The sequence below is a fragment of the Azolla caroliniana genome, unplaced genomic scaffold (assembly GCF_043228905.1).
Source record: "Azolla caroliniana isolate FFs.n. ecotype wild unplaced genomic scaffold, voAzoCaro1.0.p SCAF_10, whole genome shotgun sequence".
NCBI lineage: Eukaryota > Viridiplantae > Streptophyta > Polypodiopsida > Salviniales > Salviniaceae > Azolla > Azolla caroliniana.
This window is the reverse complement of record NW_028230445.1, coordinates 18,028,521-18,044,551: the sequence shown is the minus strand read 5'-3', so window position 1 is coordinate 18,044,551 and position 16,031 is coordinate 18,028,521. Positions and strand designations below refer to the sequence as shown.

The window sequence follows — 16,031 nt, the reverse complement described above, 5'->3', positions numbered from 1 at the left end:
GAAGAGATCTACATGCATCAACCAAAAGGATTTGAGAAAAAAGGGAAGGAGGACCTGGTGTGCCGGCTGAAGAAGAGCTTATACGGACTGAAGCAAGCTCCCCGGCAATGGTTGTGGCCGAGCAATATTCCATGTTCTCCTCTTCACTTCGCTCTTCTTCTTCATCGAGAAGATCCACATGTAGCGCGAGTAGTCGTCGATGAAGGTGACATAGTATCGGCATCCGCCGATCGTTAGCGTTTGAGCCAGTCCCCATACATCCAAATGTATGACGTCAAGGAGGCCTTTGCTTACGTAGCTCTCCTTCGGAAATGGATTCGATGTTGTTTGCCGAGTTGACACCCTTCGCACACTCGGTCGACTCGTTTCAACTCGAAGGGCGGAAGTCCGATGACGACTCCCTTTGATTGCATAACTCGACGTTGTTTGAGGTTTATGTGGCCGATTCTCTTGTGCCACAACTCAATGTCGGTGTCGGCTTTGAGACCTTTTGTATACATGGCCGATTTCACCTCATTCGAATCGAGAATGAACATTCGACCATCTCTCCATCCCTTAGCTATGAGTCAGCCATCTTTGTTGATGAAGCACCCTTCGTTATTGAAATGAACTTGCGTGCCTTGCTCCACGATTTGGCCGACCAAGAACAAATTCTTTGTTATTGTGGACACGTGCAAGATATTCTTGATGCAAGTTTGTTCGCCTTCTTTCCCGAATGGGACATTGCCGATGTGCCAAATGGGATGTGTGGTGTCGTCTCCCGTCTCTATGAAGCCGGGTCGATCCGGCGTTCTTAGGTCATGAAACCATTCTTGGTGTGACGTCATATGATGCGAGGTGCCGGAGTCGACGAACCACACGTCTTCCGAGTTAGAGGTGCTTGTGGATTCAGAGGCCGTCATAGAGTTCACTCTATGTCTCATTACGAATAGCCCACCATAGTCGTCGTATTCGAAGTTGGTGGCGTAATTTGTGATTTTTCGACTTGTCGAAGCCAACTCACTTCTCTTCTTCCGACACTCCTCTTCACCATGGCTGATTTTGCCACAATAGTTGCAAGTAGGGGCCTCGTTTGCCAACCTTGTTTGGCATGGAAGCTCCCCCTTCTTCCGAAGCTTCCTTGATGGCTTTCGTCTTGTTGTCGAAGGTTTGAGTTCCCTTCATGTGATGGGTCGAATCGACCTCTTCTACCGCCTCAACCTCATCCATGGCCACCATCCGCATTCGAGAAGAAAATTTGTCCTTCTAACGTCTTCGTCTTGGTTTGGACATGGTTCTCTTCGACCAATAGCATTAATTGAAGGTCGAAGAACGAAGGAGGATTTTCCCTCGCCAAGATTGTCGTCCTTAACGAGTTGAATCGTTGTGCGAGGCCGTCCAAGCATACTTCGTCGATGTTTATGTTGATGGAGCCAAGCGAGTCGCAAATGCTCTTGATCTTGGCAATGTAGTCCGAGTTCTTCAACTCTTGCTGGAGTTGAAGTTTGCGGGCGGTGTTGGCGTCAAACATTTTCTTCAAGTTCTCCCACGCCCCTTTAGGCGTCTTGGCGTCTAGAATGTAGCTCAACATGTGTTCATGGACACATGTTGCCAAGAAATACATGACTCGACTCGCCGCTTGCTCCCATGTTGAGTAGTCAGCGTTCTTTTGGGTCGGCTTGATTTTCTTCTACGTCGTTGATGTGGCCCCAATACCCTTGGCCGACTAGGTATTGGTTCATCTTGTACTCCCAAGATGAATAATTGCTCCGGTCTAGCTTTTCACTAGGGAGCGAGCTACCCATTGTGTGTTCATGTTGATTAGTGTCTTCTCTTCTTTCCTTTTCTTCCTTTGGTCATGTACACATGCTATGTAGCGACACTACGGTAGCCAATAGCCAGATTTGTCATCTGCATTGTTGCGTAACTACGGGTGCGTGTGGGAAGCTAGGCGGGACCACGGGGGCCTCGAACCGAAGAGTTCAAGAAGAAGAAGAATAAGATAGACGAAGGGTGCATAGGGCGTTAGGTGTTGAGATGCACAGAGCGCAATTGGCTCAGTCGGGATCGGGGCAACACACTAGATGATCAACAAGAAACTCATACCAACATTTCAATTAGGAGGCAGAGAAGTTACAACCGGCTCAACCAGTAGCTGAGCTACGATCTCAGTGAGCAACACACGCACACCAATCACCGAAGTACAACGTGGAGCCTCTACCGGGAGCACACAAGCTTCCTACGCAAGCAGAGGCGTCCAACCTAAACAAAAAAAAAACAGAGAATACAGAGAATAAATGCTTAGTTCCTAGTCCGACAACACTTCGTTCTCCCTAAACGCACGATCCCTAACTCAGCCCTCTCTACCTCCTTTTATAGACCAAGGAGGGAGAGGGCTTGTTACATCAAGTAATTAATCTCAGTGGTCCCAGACAGAGATTCTCCTAGATTTATTCCCTTATTTAATTTGCCCTATTAAAGTTTTATACATCGTGTCGACCTAGCCTAGTCCTATGTTATTTTCAAGTACACAATTTATTTTCACGCGCATCCGCGCACGTGCCCGTTCACACCTCTCCGGTCCCTTTTCTCCTTGTGGCCGGAATTCCCCACGACAGCCTCTCGAACACACAATCAGGAAGAGTCGGGTGGGCTTAGTGGATGTGCTAAAACACACGCTCTAATACCATGTTAAGAATTAGGTAATTAACTACGTGTTAATTACTACCTAATATGTGATTAAGCAACGAAAGATTATGTGATGTGTGTGTATTTATGTGAGAGTGTGAGAGGAAGAGAGAAAGAACATGTATCAACAACGAGACAAGATGGGGGATGATTAACTATATTAAAAAGCATCATCAAATACAAAAATACCCACAATGAGGTATCTATATATCTCATGTGCAAAGGTGCACATGTGTGAGTAGAATATAAATACAAAGGTGTAAGTTATATATTAAATGATTATGGGAGTGGAGGATCTACAATGTATCCCACTCAAGCACAAAATCCTATTTAAGGGCTTAAGGTCAACAAACTAACTAGATTCTATCTAGGTAACTACTAAGTTACGTGTGTTCACTAAACGACTGTTGAACTTGATATCTCAACACATTAAAAATGTGTTTTTTTCCAAAAATCTATTGTGTACCTAGGTCATTTAATTACGGAAAATGGCGTTGAAATTGAACCTTCTCGTATTGAAAAGGTTAAACTTTGGCCTATTCCTCGTAATATTCGTGAACTTTGATCATTCTTAGGATTTGTTGGATTTTTACGAAAATCAATTCGTAATTATTCTAAATTGACTACGCCATTAAGTGACCTTTTAAAAGGTCATCCACGTAAGTCTATTAAACCAATTTCATGGAATGAACAACTTGACAAATCAATTAAGACACTCAAAAAGCATGTGTCTGGCTCTAACTCTTCTATTACCGGACCCTTCCAATGCTAGTGATTATGTTATTGGTGTCGTCCTTTATCAAGGCGATCACCCTATTGCTTTTGAAAGTAAAATGCTTGATGCAACTCAATCTCAGTATTCAATTCAAGAGAAAGAGTTGTTCGTGGTAATACATGCACTAAAAACATGGAGGCATTATCTCTATGGAAATGAATTTGTGCTTATAACGGACCATCAATCCTTGAAGTATTTTTATGACCAGCCAGATATTGTTGGTCGTAAAGGCCATTGGACTGACCTTATGCAAGATTTTGATTTTTCCATACGGTATGGGTTCTATGAACACCATTGCGGATGCTCTTAGTTGCATTAAAGAAATTAACATGCTTAGCTTCACGGAAATAAAAATTTGATCTTTTAGATCACCTTCGAGGGAAATACCTTGATGACAGTTATTTCTCGAAATACTAGACGAAAACCGAATCTGGTTTAGATGTCGTTACTAGCACCCTACCCTCAAAGGTGACCCTTCACATTACAAATGGTTTTCTCTACCGTAGTGGAAAGGTTTGTGTTCCAGATTTACCAAACGTAAAACAGAAAATTCTTCATGAATATCATGATGCACCATCTGCTAGTCATCCTGGAATACAATGCACACTCGTTCTCATCTCGAATACTTTTTTCTGGCCTAAGATGCGCTCTGACATGCATAAATACGTGACTCAATGCTTACAATGTCAGATTAATAAGTAGGAACGACTTAAAGCTACTGGTCTTTTACATCCCTTAGATATTCCCAACAACAAATGGTAAAGTATCTCGATGGATTTTATTGTTAGTTTACCTCGTGCATAGAGGGGTCATGATGCCATTTGGGTTGTCGTTGACCGACTAACAAAATTGGCTAGATTTATTCCTACCACAGTAACCGCTCAACATTTGGCTTATCAATTTGTTGATGAGTTATTTCGTTTTTATGGATTACCGATGGATATTGTTAGCGATCGAGATTCCAAGTTTAGTAGTGACTTTTGGACTCAAGTCTTTAAGAAGCTAGAAACTACGTTGAGCATGAATTCCGCAAATCATCCTCAGTATGATGGACAAACTGAACGAGTTAATCAAATTATTGAGGACATGCTTCGAGCTTATGTAGTAAAAACCCCTTCTAAGTGGGAGCAATACCTTCCTATATTATAATTTGCCATAATATCTCAGAACATACATCCATTGGATGTAGTCATTTTATGTTGATGTATGGTTTTCAGCAACGTGCCCTAGTTGATGTCACGATTCATCGTGATACATTAGACAATACACACAATTTTTTGCAAGACATGAACTAAATGTTGCATATTGCCAAAGAAAATGTCAAGACAACTCAAGATCGTGCTTGATTTTATGTTGATCAGGATAGACGTCCTCGTGCATTTACTATTGGTCAAAAAGTTTTTTTGCATGTCCCTACTAACTCTACATCATTGTCTACGAGCAAGTGCGCTAAGTTAGCCCCATGATATTGTGGCCCATTTGAAATCCTTAAGTGAGTTGGGTCATCTGCTTATCACCTTGCCTTACCCCGTAATGTTGGTATTCATCCCGTTTTTCACGTCAGTCGTTTAAAACCATATTTAGGCTCTGGTGATAACACCGTCACAATCCAAGATCTTGTAACATTAGAGGATTTTTCTTACAAACGTCATGTTCCTGAACGAATTCTTGATTCTCGTACTAAACGCTTACGTTCTAAAGAGATTCGGCTATTCAAGATCAAATGGATGGATAAACCTATTGATGATGACACATGGGAACGCGAGCATACTCTTAAGGCACAATTTCCTCACTTTATATTGCAAGAGTGCAATCTTTTGAAGTAGGGGAGTATGTTATGTACACATAACGTAGGTGAGGGTAAGTCACTAATATTTACATAAGTGAAGGGTATGTTCACTAATGTTAAAAAGGAGACTAATGTGATTGGATAGAAGGAATGATAGTTGCATGCACTATCATGATTTAGATAACCAATGAATGGAGAGCCTTTTAGAAAGGCACATATATTCAAGGGGCCTAGGAAAATGTATAAATATGAGGCTTAGCTACCCCCATAAGGACATTACGTCAGAAGGTTGTTGTCTTAGATATCGGTGGTGTAGGCTATGCTTTCGTCTCCACGATCATGTTATCTCTTCCAAGGTATTAGTCATCCTAATATCTGGCGGTATGGGACGTTGTCGAGGAAATCCTCACGTGTTCACGAAATGAAGCAGGACCACCGGGGTCCTGGACTAGAAGGATTCGAAGGTTGTACTAGCTTTAGCGAGAAAGTATTTAAGATAGAGATTGAGAGATTGAGATACGGAGATTTCAATTATGAGATAGATTGAGAGAGAGATTTAGATAGAGAATGAACCCTTGACTTCAATTTTTACAGACAAGATACATCACAAATAAGATAACTAGATTTCATTATTGTTTTCACTATCTCTCTATATTGTATATATAAGTGTAATTAAATAGAACAAGTAATTAAATTTAAGCTAATTACAATGACTCAATTATGGATGGCACTCAATTATGAAGGAGAAGCAATTATGTTTTGAGGGCAATGGTTGCTCACTACCCTGAGAGGCAAGAGCCTTTGTATAAATATGTGTTGAGGGCCAAGTCTTGAAGAAAGCACAGAAATAACTTATGTATATCCTTCTTCAAATGGTGACATTGCACTCAATGATACATGCTAGAGCCAATCGCACCCTTGTCTGCCATCCACATCATTGCTCCCATACACTTTAGTTCACATGGCATGCCCTATTCAATGTGAAACAAGACATTGGGACACAAGTGAGGAAACTTGTGAATTGCATATTTTCCTTGAACAAGTTTGGGAGCGAGAGCATCACAATTTGATATAATGTGCTTCATTCAACATTGTTTGGGATTGCTTTCCACACATTGTCGATCTAGTTCACTCCCTACAAACATTGTGCATTATTGATTGCAAAATTCATTAGAAAAATGCTTGAATATTGAGAGCCACTACACATACTATGTAAAAAAGTTTCACTTTTGGCCCCATAAGTCATATTTAACCTCTCAAGAGGATATAAAATCTATGTTTATCCTCCTTCCCTCTCTCCCTCTCTCTCACACACATTGTGTGTGTGTGTGTGTAATCAAACTTATCTTTCTAAACTTTATCATTCCCACACACGTCATCATTTCATACTATTGTTAGTGACTTCATAAATGAATTCATCTCACAAACTTGAGACATTCTTACAACATGAAAGTCAATGAAAATTAGTGAGGTAAAATGTCACACTTACAAATTGTTGGTGAAAATTTTGGTCAAACTACATGACAAAATAACCAAACAATATTACGGTTAAATGACACCTTATGCATGTATATATTCTTGATGTGTAAAATTTAACCCAATTAGGGGCAACTTGCTAATTAACAATTCATTCACATTCATGTGCAAAAACTGTATTCGAAGGATCTAATCTCCACATAGAGGAGTTGCATGATGCATCATAATGTTTATATCCAACATGGAGTAATAAGTCTTGATATCCGGAACTTTCCTATTTAATGATCAATGTCATTTTGATCCTCTTGCTCTCACGTGACCTATTGCATTGATTTCATCTCAAATATAAAATCTACATTGATATATTGTGTTTTTCTAAGCAAATTTGTTTATTTCACCTAAACGCTCTTTAGTTTATCATGCAGTAAAATAATGCACAAACTTAATGTGTTGTTTATTAGTTAAATTTAGTACCACCAAAGGTAAGGTATACACACGCATGTGGTGCAAATATGGGATGAACACGTGCAAACTTTAAAGTCCTGTCAGTGTACCAAAATTGATGGTTTCCAAGGTAAATATAGAGCAAGGATGCCAGAGAATGTGGAGTGCATGGATGGCTTAAAAAAGTCATTGCATAAGCATAGAATAAGAAATAGATATACAATGTGCTATATTAACACAATGAAAATGCATTTGTTTGTATTAGATCATGAAAGTGCAAATACTTAACTCATGAAGAAAAGGCACCGACATAGGAAATTGTAATCATGCAATGGAGGATTGTATGTTACAGGGAAAGACTTTAATATGGATGGGACATGTAATTTACATAAACTTGTAAACAAGAGCATGGGAACAAGTGTTAAACAAAAGCCACCACATTGTTTGTGTTACGCTAGTATGAACCTTTATCTTATCTTGACATCATTTCCATGTATCTTTATAATCAATATCCTCACGAAAATTGTTTATATAATAATGTTCGGAAGTAGTGTCCTAGGTCGTCTTATGAATGACATGCATAGTTTTATACATTAATATTCCAAGTATCTCTCCATGTTATCGCATGAAAATTTTAAAAAGGCTTAAGATGATATTTTTGCTAGGAGGACTTAGATAATATATATCGAAGAGAGTTTATGTCACCTAATGTTTCTAGAGTAACATGGAGAACATATTAGAAATCCATTACATGTGTATATTGGAAGCGAAATGTGTAAGGCCATCATGTCAATCCAAGTTGCACATGATTTGGAAGTTCGTAACAACCCCAATATGTAATGGATTCTCAATAAGAGCAATTATTATATACTTGAGGAGTTCATGTCTCCTATTGTTTTTAAAGTAACATGGAATACTTATCATAAATCCATAAAGTAAATCTATTGAAAGTCATCGCATGGTCATCACGTCAATCATGGTTTGGAAGTTTGTAACAACCTTGGCACAAGATAAAATCTCAATAACAATAGCTAAAAAAGTCTCTATTTCTAGTGTTTGAGAATCTTGTTGGATCTTATTGTGCAAACGAACTTCAACAGAGAGATTTTCAAGGGATCTATGTGGGGTATACTCTTAATAAGAGCATCTAGTGGGAGAAATTTAAAGAATAAGAGCAAGTGGGTGGAAACTATGTTAGAAGGAGGTACATGGATTTTTTTTTATCGTTCTCTAAGATCAAATATAACACGTGGAACGAACACTGAATCATTTTTACATAGTAGGTGTGGAATCAAGTAATGGCTCTAGATGCTCAAGAAATCTACTAATAAACATTGCACTTGAGAGTGCTTATTGTGAGAGGATTGTATGTTGGGAGTACATTGAATTGATAGTGTGTGAAAGCAAACTGTAGATTGGTCAAATGCAACGCATTGTATCAAAGTGTCAATAGTTTGAACCCTACACTTGTTCAAGACAAACTATGTGTAGTCAATATGTCTTGTCACTTGTGTCCCAACGATGTGTCTCACCTTGAAGAGAATGTGAAAATAAGAAGTTAGATTGAACCAACAATGTGGATGGCGGACAAAGGAATGATCTCTACTTCTAGCACATTTTTGTTGAGTGTGGGCTCCTTGTTACGAGAAGAAGATAGTTTTGTACTTTGGTACAACATGCATAATATAATTTGAGAAATGTGAACCTCCACATCTTTCCCATGTTGTAATATATTGATGTTACGAAAAATCCTCATTCACAAGGTAATCTATTAATGTATCATAAAATAAAACATGTATGTGAACTTTTTCAATGGTTGTGATCCTCACTAAGAAGTGTGTGTGTGTGTGTGTGTGTGTGTGTGTGTGTGTGCTTGTCCATAGGGAGGAAAGCATGAGAAGTTTAGATCAAATGGTAAGAAGTAGTTAGGAGTGATAATAGAAGATAAAGGGTCGGGGACCTACTAAAGGCAAATAATCTCTCAAAGATGAGCCACAATCATCAATGCATGAGTGTTTTTCTTCCTTTTGGCATTTTGCCAGTGTTAAACTCAAAGTTTGTGATCAAATGGTACGGGTTTGGAATAACAATGTGCATTAGCTTTATTGTGTGCTCAAATTCACTAAATGTGATTATTATACGTATTTACAAATTTTGGAGGTCGCAAAAGAAACAATACCCAATAAAAAAGACATCAGAAGGGTTTTTAAACACCCCTTGACATTTTCAAGAAAGAAAACAGAATTAACGATTAATAATATACATTCCTTTCTCACTTTCATAATTCAATATTGGAGTAATTAGCGTTAGTTTTGATAATATGTTAGTTTTGACGCCTTGACGAATGGTCAAAGTGAGTAAGAAACGAATACTGGTCAATACCCTAAAAACAAATGGACTTGACTGAAGATGATGAATTGTTAATTATGAAAAATAGTTAATCATTGAAATATTGATGAAATGATGATTGTTCAAACCATCCATTGGATTTTATGATTAGTTGAAAACAATGAAGTGTTGAAATCTCACTACAACAATGATTGTTCGAAATATCCCTTGAAAATTATGATCGGTTAAACACAATGAACCATTGAAATCACGCAAAAATGACAATTGATTGAAGATGATGCATTGTCAAATTCTCATGAAAAATAATGAATCATTGAAATCTCTTGGAAACGATGATTGTTCGAAATGTGGAGTTGCATGGGTCATGTATCAACAACTATTTTGGAGTTTAAGGTTTCTAATGACTGGACAAGTATGTAGATACTTTGTCAAGGAATAGTTCCTATGAGCAATTTACAACTAAATCCCACAAAATTAAACATGACAAAACAAAGAAAAGCATTGCAGTAAACAAAAACCATAAAATGTATATCCTCGATCTAGTCAAGCTTGTTACTACTGCTAGAGTTGCTCTAGCCCAATCTTCTATGTTGGTGACCTGACTTAAGCAATTCATAGAGGTTTGCCTCACTGAAATGGTATGACTCGTAAACATGCTTTGTCCAATTAGTATTTTTTATTCCTTTAGAACTTATGAAAAGCGTTATTGGATGCTTGTTGATGCCAAATAAGCTATTGACAACAACTCCAAATGTTATTTTTATGGGGGTTGACGTGTTTAATCTTAGATGAGATATTTTTGGTTGTTCATTATGGCAAGGTTCAAGTGAGGTAATACCCTATTTTTGGAGAGACAAACAACAGTGGTTGCGAAATTCTTGCGAGCATATTGGCGTAGCGAACTAGCTCATTGTGGGGATAATCTTTGATGTCACTCTTACAATTGATTAAATATTAAATAACATATTTAAAAAAATCAAACTCAACCTATGTGGCATATTTAATTAACCACTTTAACAAATGTAAATCAATACAAAAAAATCATTAATGACAACACACTCTAATTAATTAAAAAAGGAGACAAAGTGGCTCATCTACATGAAGTCAAGCTTAAACCCTGAAGATGGATACTTTTAAATTTGGAATGGCTAAAAGACAAGTGTCAAGGTGTTATGTGTGAGTGTGAGAGTGAACGATTTAGGCTCTAGCCCAAAAGAGAGAGAAGAAAGAAGGAACTCAGAAAAGCCCTAAAATTAACTTTTATAGTCTTTTACAATATTTGGGCATTTTCACATTGTAATTCCCAATAAGTCATTGTAACTCTTATTTTTTTGTTTCTTGCCCCTTTTTCTATTCCTACAAGCCTTGTTCCTTTGGTGTCTATGCCATTGTGACATCATTGGAAAGGTATGGTAACAATTAGAGCATAGCCAATGTAAGAATTCTATATCAATTGAGGTATTCACATCTTCGTAGCTCTCACAGTACTAGGATGGAAAATAAAGGCCCACATTTTAATTCTATGATATGGGGAATATCAATTGATTATTGTGAAAAATAAAATCACAAACTTATTTTATGGCCACAAAGGCAACACATGACATTTAAAACCATATAAACCAAGTTTCAGATAACTCAAATGACTAGCATATGGATATGCTACTTATATGATGAAGATCCAATTATCCAACATTCATGTTACATGCATAACCATAAGTGATCATGAGATAGGTTTTCCTTATATTTTCCTTATATTTTACTTACTAATTAGTTAGTCTCTAACAATGAATTGCTTTAAGAAAGAGGCGATTCCATGGATCCTTTTGCCTTACTATCCCACATGCAATAGGGTGTACACAATCAATTTTAGCTCCATCTAAAATGTTCCACAAAGTCTTGTTCCCTAACTATCCCATGTTCGAATTTCTCATGTGGTGAAGCTTGAGTTTGGTAACGGTGTGAAATGATATTTTAATACCACAAAGGCAAGCGATGACACTTAAAACTACGAGAAGGTTTCATATATCTCCTGACTATTTGGTGAACATTTTCTGTTTTGCCTATTATTGTGGCCTCTATTGAATATTTTATGGAAGAAAAACCATGGAGAGGTTGGTTATTCAAATGCAAAAAATATAAATACTCACGATGCATATCAACGATCTCTATGTTAACACTATTGAATATAGAGCTTATTTGGTGGGGAATGTGTTAAATAGTATGTTACCAATCCCTTACGATTGTTGTATATGAGGGATGGCAATCTCATAGTTCATTCTACTTGAAAGTCTCTCTTTGTTGGGTGACGGTGGAAAAGGTTGCTTTTGTAGATGACATGGCTACGATACTAACACATTTAAGATTGGACATGCTCTTTTTGTACCATATTTGAGGAGGATGCCATGCGTTAAATGTTGCTCCTAAAGTGATTTTGAGCTAGTATATCGTAGATTTAGGCATTGATAATTGGGAGTTTATCATGGAATGAAATATTTCACTATCCCCATGTTCAAGGTGATGTTTTTGATGGGGTGTTCGTTGCAATCAATTTAAGTGGGCACTATGTCCCCCTAGAGGAGTTACCGTTGAGCAATTAGTTTAGACAAACTTAGGGGGTATCTCACTACCTTGATATAAAGAGCCTCGTTATTGTAGTATGGTTTGTGCAAGGGGTTTTTGTATTCTCTTTTAATATATATACTACTAACTGAGTATGTGAGTGAGAGATAGAGAGAATTGTGAATTACATGAACAAAAGAATTAAATTTTATCAATGAAAAGTTAGAGCTCTAACTCATTTTGCATGGAGAGCTCGAACTCATTTTGCATGGGAGGGGGCATATTTGTGTTGATTGGATATAGATATGGAAATGTTGAACTTTTGGAGACCGTGAGTTTATTGAATGTGAGACATTAAGATGGTATGTCATTTTTGGGAAATTATAATATTCCATGAGTTTTGAAAACACGTGTCCAAAGATAGAAATATTAACAACTTAAGAATGGGGATAATTTTAGTATGATAATGATAAAAGGATCATGTTCATGTCGATGGGATATTTTAAAGTGAGCACGAGGTCTATAGGTACTTACATTAAGTAGTCAGTCCGAAAGGCGATGTAACTAGTCTCCTTTTCTTGAACCTGATCGGAGGGAGATTCCCCGTTCTATGTATAAGCCTCCTTGTACAGTCTCTTTGTAATAATCCTTCCTAACTAATGGGAAAGTAGCTTCATTTTGGAAAAAGAAGAAGAAGAAGAAAAAAGAACATTTTCTTTTGAAGTTGGAGGAGTATTAAAGCTTCCAAACATGTTTATATGAAGTTGGATCTAACATCGTTCCACTAATCAAGGAACCTACAAGATCCCCTAATGTGTAGGTATGGAAATGTAAATAGATATGCTAAATCCGACCTCATAACCTTGATAACCGCAATTTATGTTACAATGATCAACATCGATTCAAATAGTTGGATTGTACACAAGACACTAATCTAGCAACATCAAAGTTGACAAATGGCCATCGTTCTTCTTGTTGCCACTTTGGCTAGGATGTTCCAACATATTGTAGTTATGTGTTGAACTTGAATCATGTCATGGAGAAAGAGAATTTAATTGCGAAGCATACGCCCAAATATCTCAATGGCATTATTCCCACTAATTTCATTGGTAATAATGCAAATTCCCTCCGAATGCTAGAATAAGGATTATATAATTATCCATAAAATCTTTAAGAAATTTGACGTAAATGAAAAATCCATGGGCATACATTTGAACCCTCAACCTTGGAGCCATGAAGAGAGTTAATATTGCTAATTTGTAAATCTTGATAAAAGATACCAATGTACAACATAGACCTATGGCACCAATAATATTATATATGCATATATAATATTATTGTCTTCAAATCTCAAATATGACCTATGGCACCAAACTTGAGACATATTTGCATAATGTGTCTGGAATTAATTGAGTAGTGATTCTTGATGATCAAGAATTTTACTAATAAACGTTGTAATTGAGAGTGCACATTCTGATTGCGCAAGGAATGTGGGGGGGGGGGGGTGGGGGGGGGAGAGAGAGAGAGCATGTGCTCGAACGTGGCTATTTCATTGGGGGGTGTATGGCAGAGCAATAACAAGCAAGTAAGGTGCACCCCATTGTGCTTCTCAAGAGTCTTTTTGGTCAATTCGAAGCAGCTTGGAACAAGAACCAAAACCTCGAAGTTATTACCTCCTCTAACCTCCCAAACCTTTGTTTCAAAAGAAAGATGGGATTGGTGATACCTTACATTCATGTTCCCCATCATACACAAGAGAAGAAAAAGAAACACATTAAAATAATGCTTGGGCACCATGATCTTTGCTATTTCACCACTATTCATCCCAATTCCACTGTTTCACTTGTGATCATACATAAAATCTTCCATTACTCATGGAACGAAAAGTAATACACATGAGACACACATAATCACTCAACTCCCCCCCCCCCCCCCCCCCCTTGTCTGTATCATAACCCTTCTTCACAATACTATATAAAGATATATAACTCTAATGTTTTGTTTCCTTGTCTTCACAAGAGGGGACTTGCTACACTTTCAACCCACATATGTCGTTCACGATGAAGTTCTATTAGTACTTCTTTTTAAGAGCTTCTAAACTCCCTCTATATTTCCTCCTATTTATTCATACTACTACTTGCTCTTCTATACTTACACAGATGAACTAGAAAATCCAAACCAACCAATCTTGCTCATTAAACGACAGGGTATTCATACCAACAATCGAAGTTAGTTATTCACACACGATTTGGTATGTTAAGTTGTACTACCACTACTACTGCTGCTACTAGTGATACATCAATGAATATTGGCTACAAGTTAAGTGATCTTGGAGTGGATGACCATCTACTCAATGAAGTAGTCATAAATGATCCCCATTCTTTGAATAAACTAATCAACACCTATTACCTCTTCCAAGCAAGTAAGTTTACATCCATATACACACACACACACACACACACACACACACACACACACACACACACACACACACACACACACACATACATACACACACATTCATACATGCATAAATTTAACAAAACATGAACATTTTGTTGTCAATGCTAGGAAATAATGCAAACACTAGCAAGCCTTCCACAAGGAAGAAGAAGAGGAAGCACGGGTACCGGGGTATCCGGCGGCGGCCGTGGGGGAAATACGCGGCTGAGATACGGGACCCGGCCAAAGGAGGACGCATCTGGCTCGGCACATTCCACACACCGGAGGACGCAGCCCGAGCCTACGATGATGCCGCCAGACGAATCAAAGGGAGTAAAGCCAAGCTCAATTTCACACATAATCATCCACCCAATCATAACATGTCCACCATATTGTCAGAAATGTACATGAATTGCTGGTTGAATGAAGCATCGGAATTGGAGTTGGGTGCGCAAGGGGCCGATGGACACACTGCTCAAAGTGTCATTGGTAATTTGGGGGTTGTGCCGGGATATAATTCGAAATGCTGGTCGAACCAAGTGCAAGGATCAAAGTCGGAGCCAGCGAATGTCCGGGCCGCATCCGAGTCGTGCATTCCGAAATCCATGCCGTCGTATTTAGTGTCTGAACATGACTCAAATGCTTGTGATGGGTGGGTTCATGAGAAGCCGAAGTCGGGCATTTTGGAGAGTTTACCAAATCATCGCAGTGATGTGCACGACGGATCAAAGGTGTCACACAAAAACATTAGGATGGATGGTGATGGTGATGATACATTGGATAGGTGGGCTTGTATGGATTATGGTAGCAAAACTACTAGAGAACTAGACTTCACTATGAAGCAAAAAGCAAAAGCTAATTATCAAGGGAAGGTTATACTTATAAAAACAAATTATAACAATGACATACTAATTGATCAAGATGATCAACCCTATGAGAGTATTAGTTGTGACATGAAGAAGCCATGGTATAATAGTAATAGTAATACTTTGCATTCCATTGATAATGCTAGTAATAGTCATGGTTGTGACCATGCCTTGGCCCAACACCTCAATGATGATGTGTTAGACCAACAAATCATGATCATTGGTGGAGAACAAGAGGATATTTTATTTGATACTCATCATTTGTATGACAATGGTGTTGATAATCATGATGATAATGATGACCATCATGTATCATTTCAACACCTCCATCAAGGATTCAATATACCCTTATGGAACTTCTAGTTTAATGGTGGGTGTGAAATTGTTCCTTCTCTCGTCACCTTGTGTGTGTGTGAGCACAAGTGTCCATGGCTTGACATCCAATGTGAAATGTATAAATTTTCAAGTGTACGTCAAAATAGCTGGATGTGTAAGCATTTTTGTTGTTGAGAGCCTAAGGTGTGAATGGTTCTATCCTCATTGCCTTGTGTACAAAAGTTATTTATGGTTTCCCATTAGTGTAAAATATAATTTTTTTGAAGATCTACCTAGTTCGATGTATGATGAAGTGTGTCATCGTGGATAATCTCAGTTGCAAATGGTT

General features: G+C 38.0%; 1 protein-coding gene across 1 annotated transcript; it reads left to right on the top strand.

Moving 5' to 3' along the window:
* The first annotated feature begins 14,131 nt into the window (after positions 1-14,131).
* Positions 14,132-15,735, top strand: LOC147859318 (uncharacterized). Its single transcript, XM_087326033.1, has 2 exons — positions 14,132-14,481; positions 14,631-15,735. The coding sequence occupies exons 1-2, from the start codon at positions 14,313-14,315 to the stop codon at positions 15,728-15,730; spliced, it is 1,269 nt and encodes a 422-aa protein (XP_087182159.1). The 5' UTR covers positions 14,132-14,312; the 3' UTR covers positions 15,731-15,735.
* Positions 15,736-16,031: the final 296 nt, after the last annotated feature.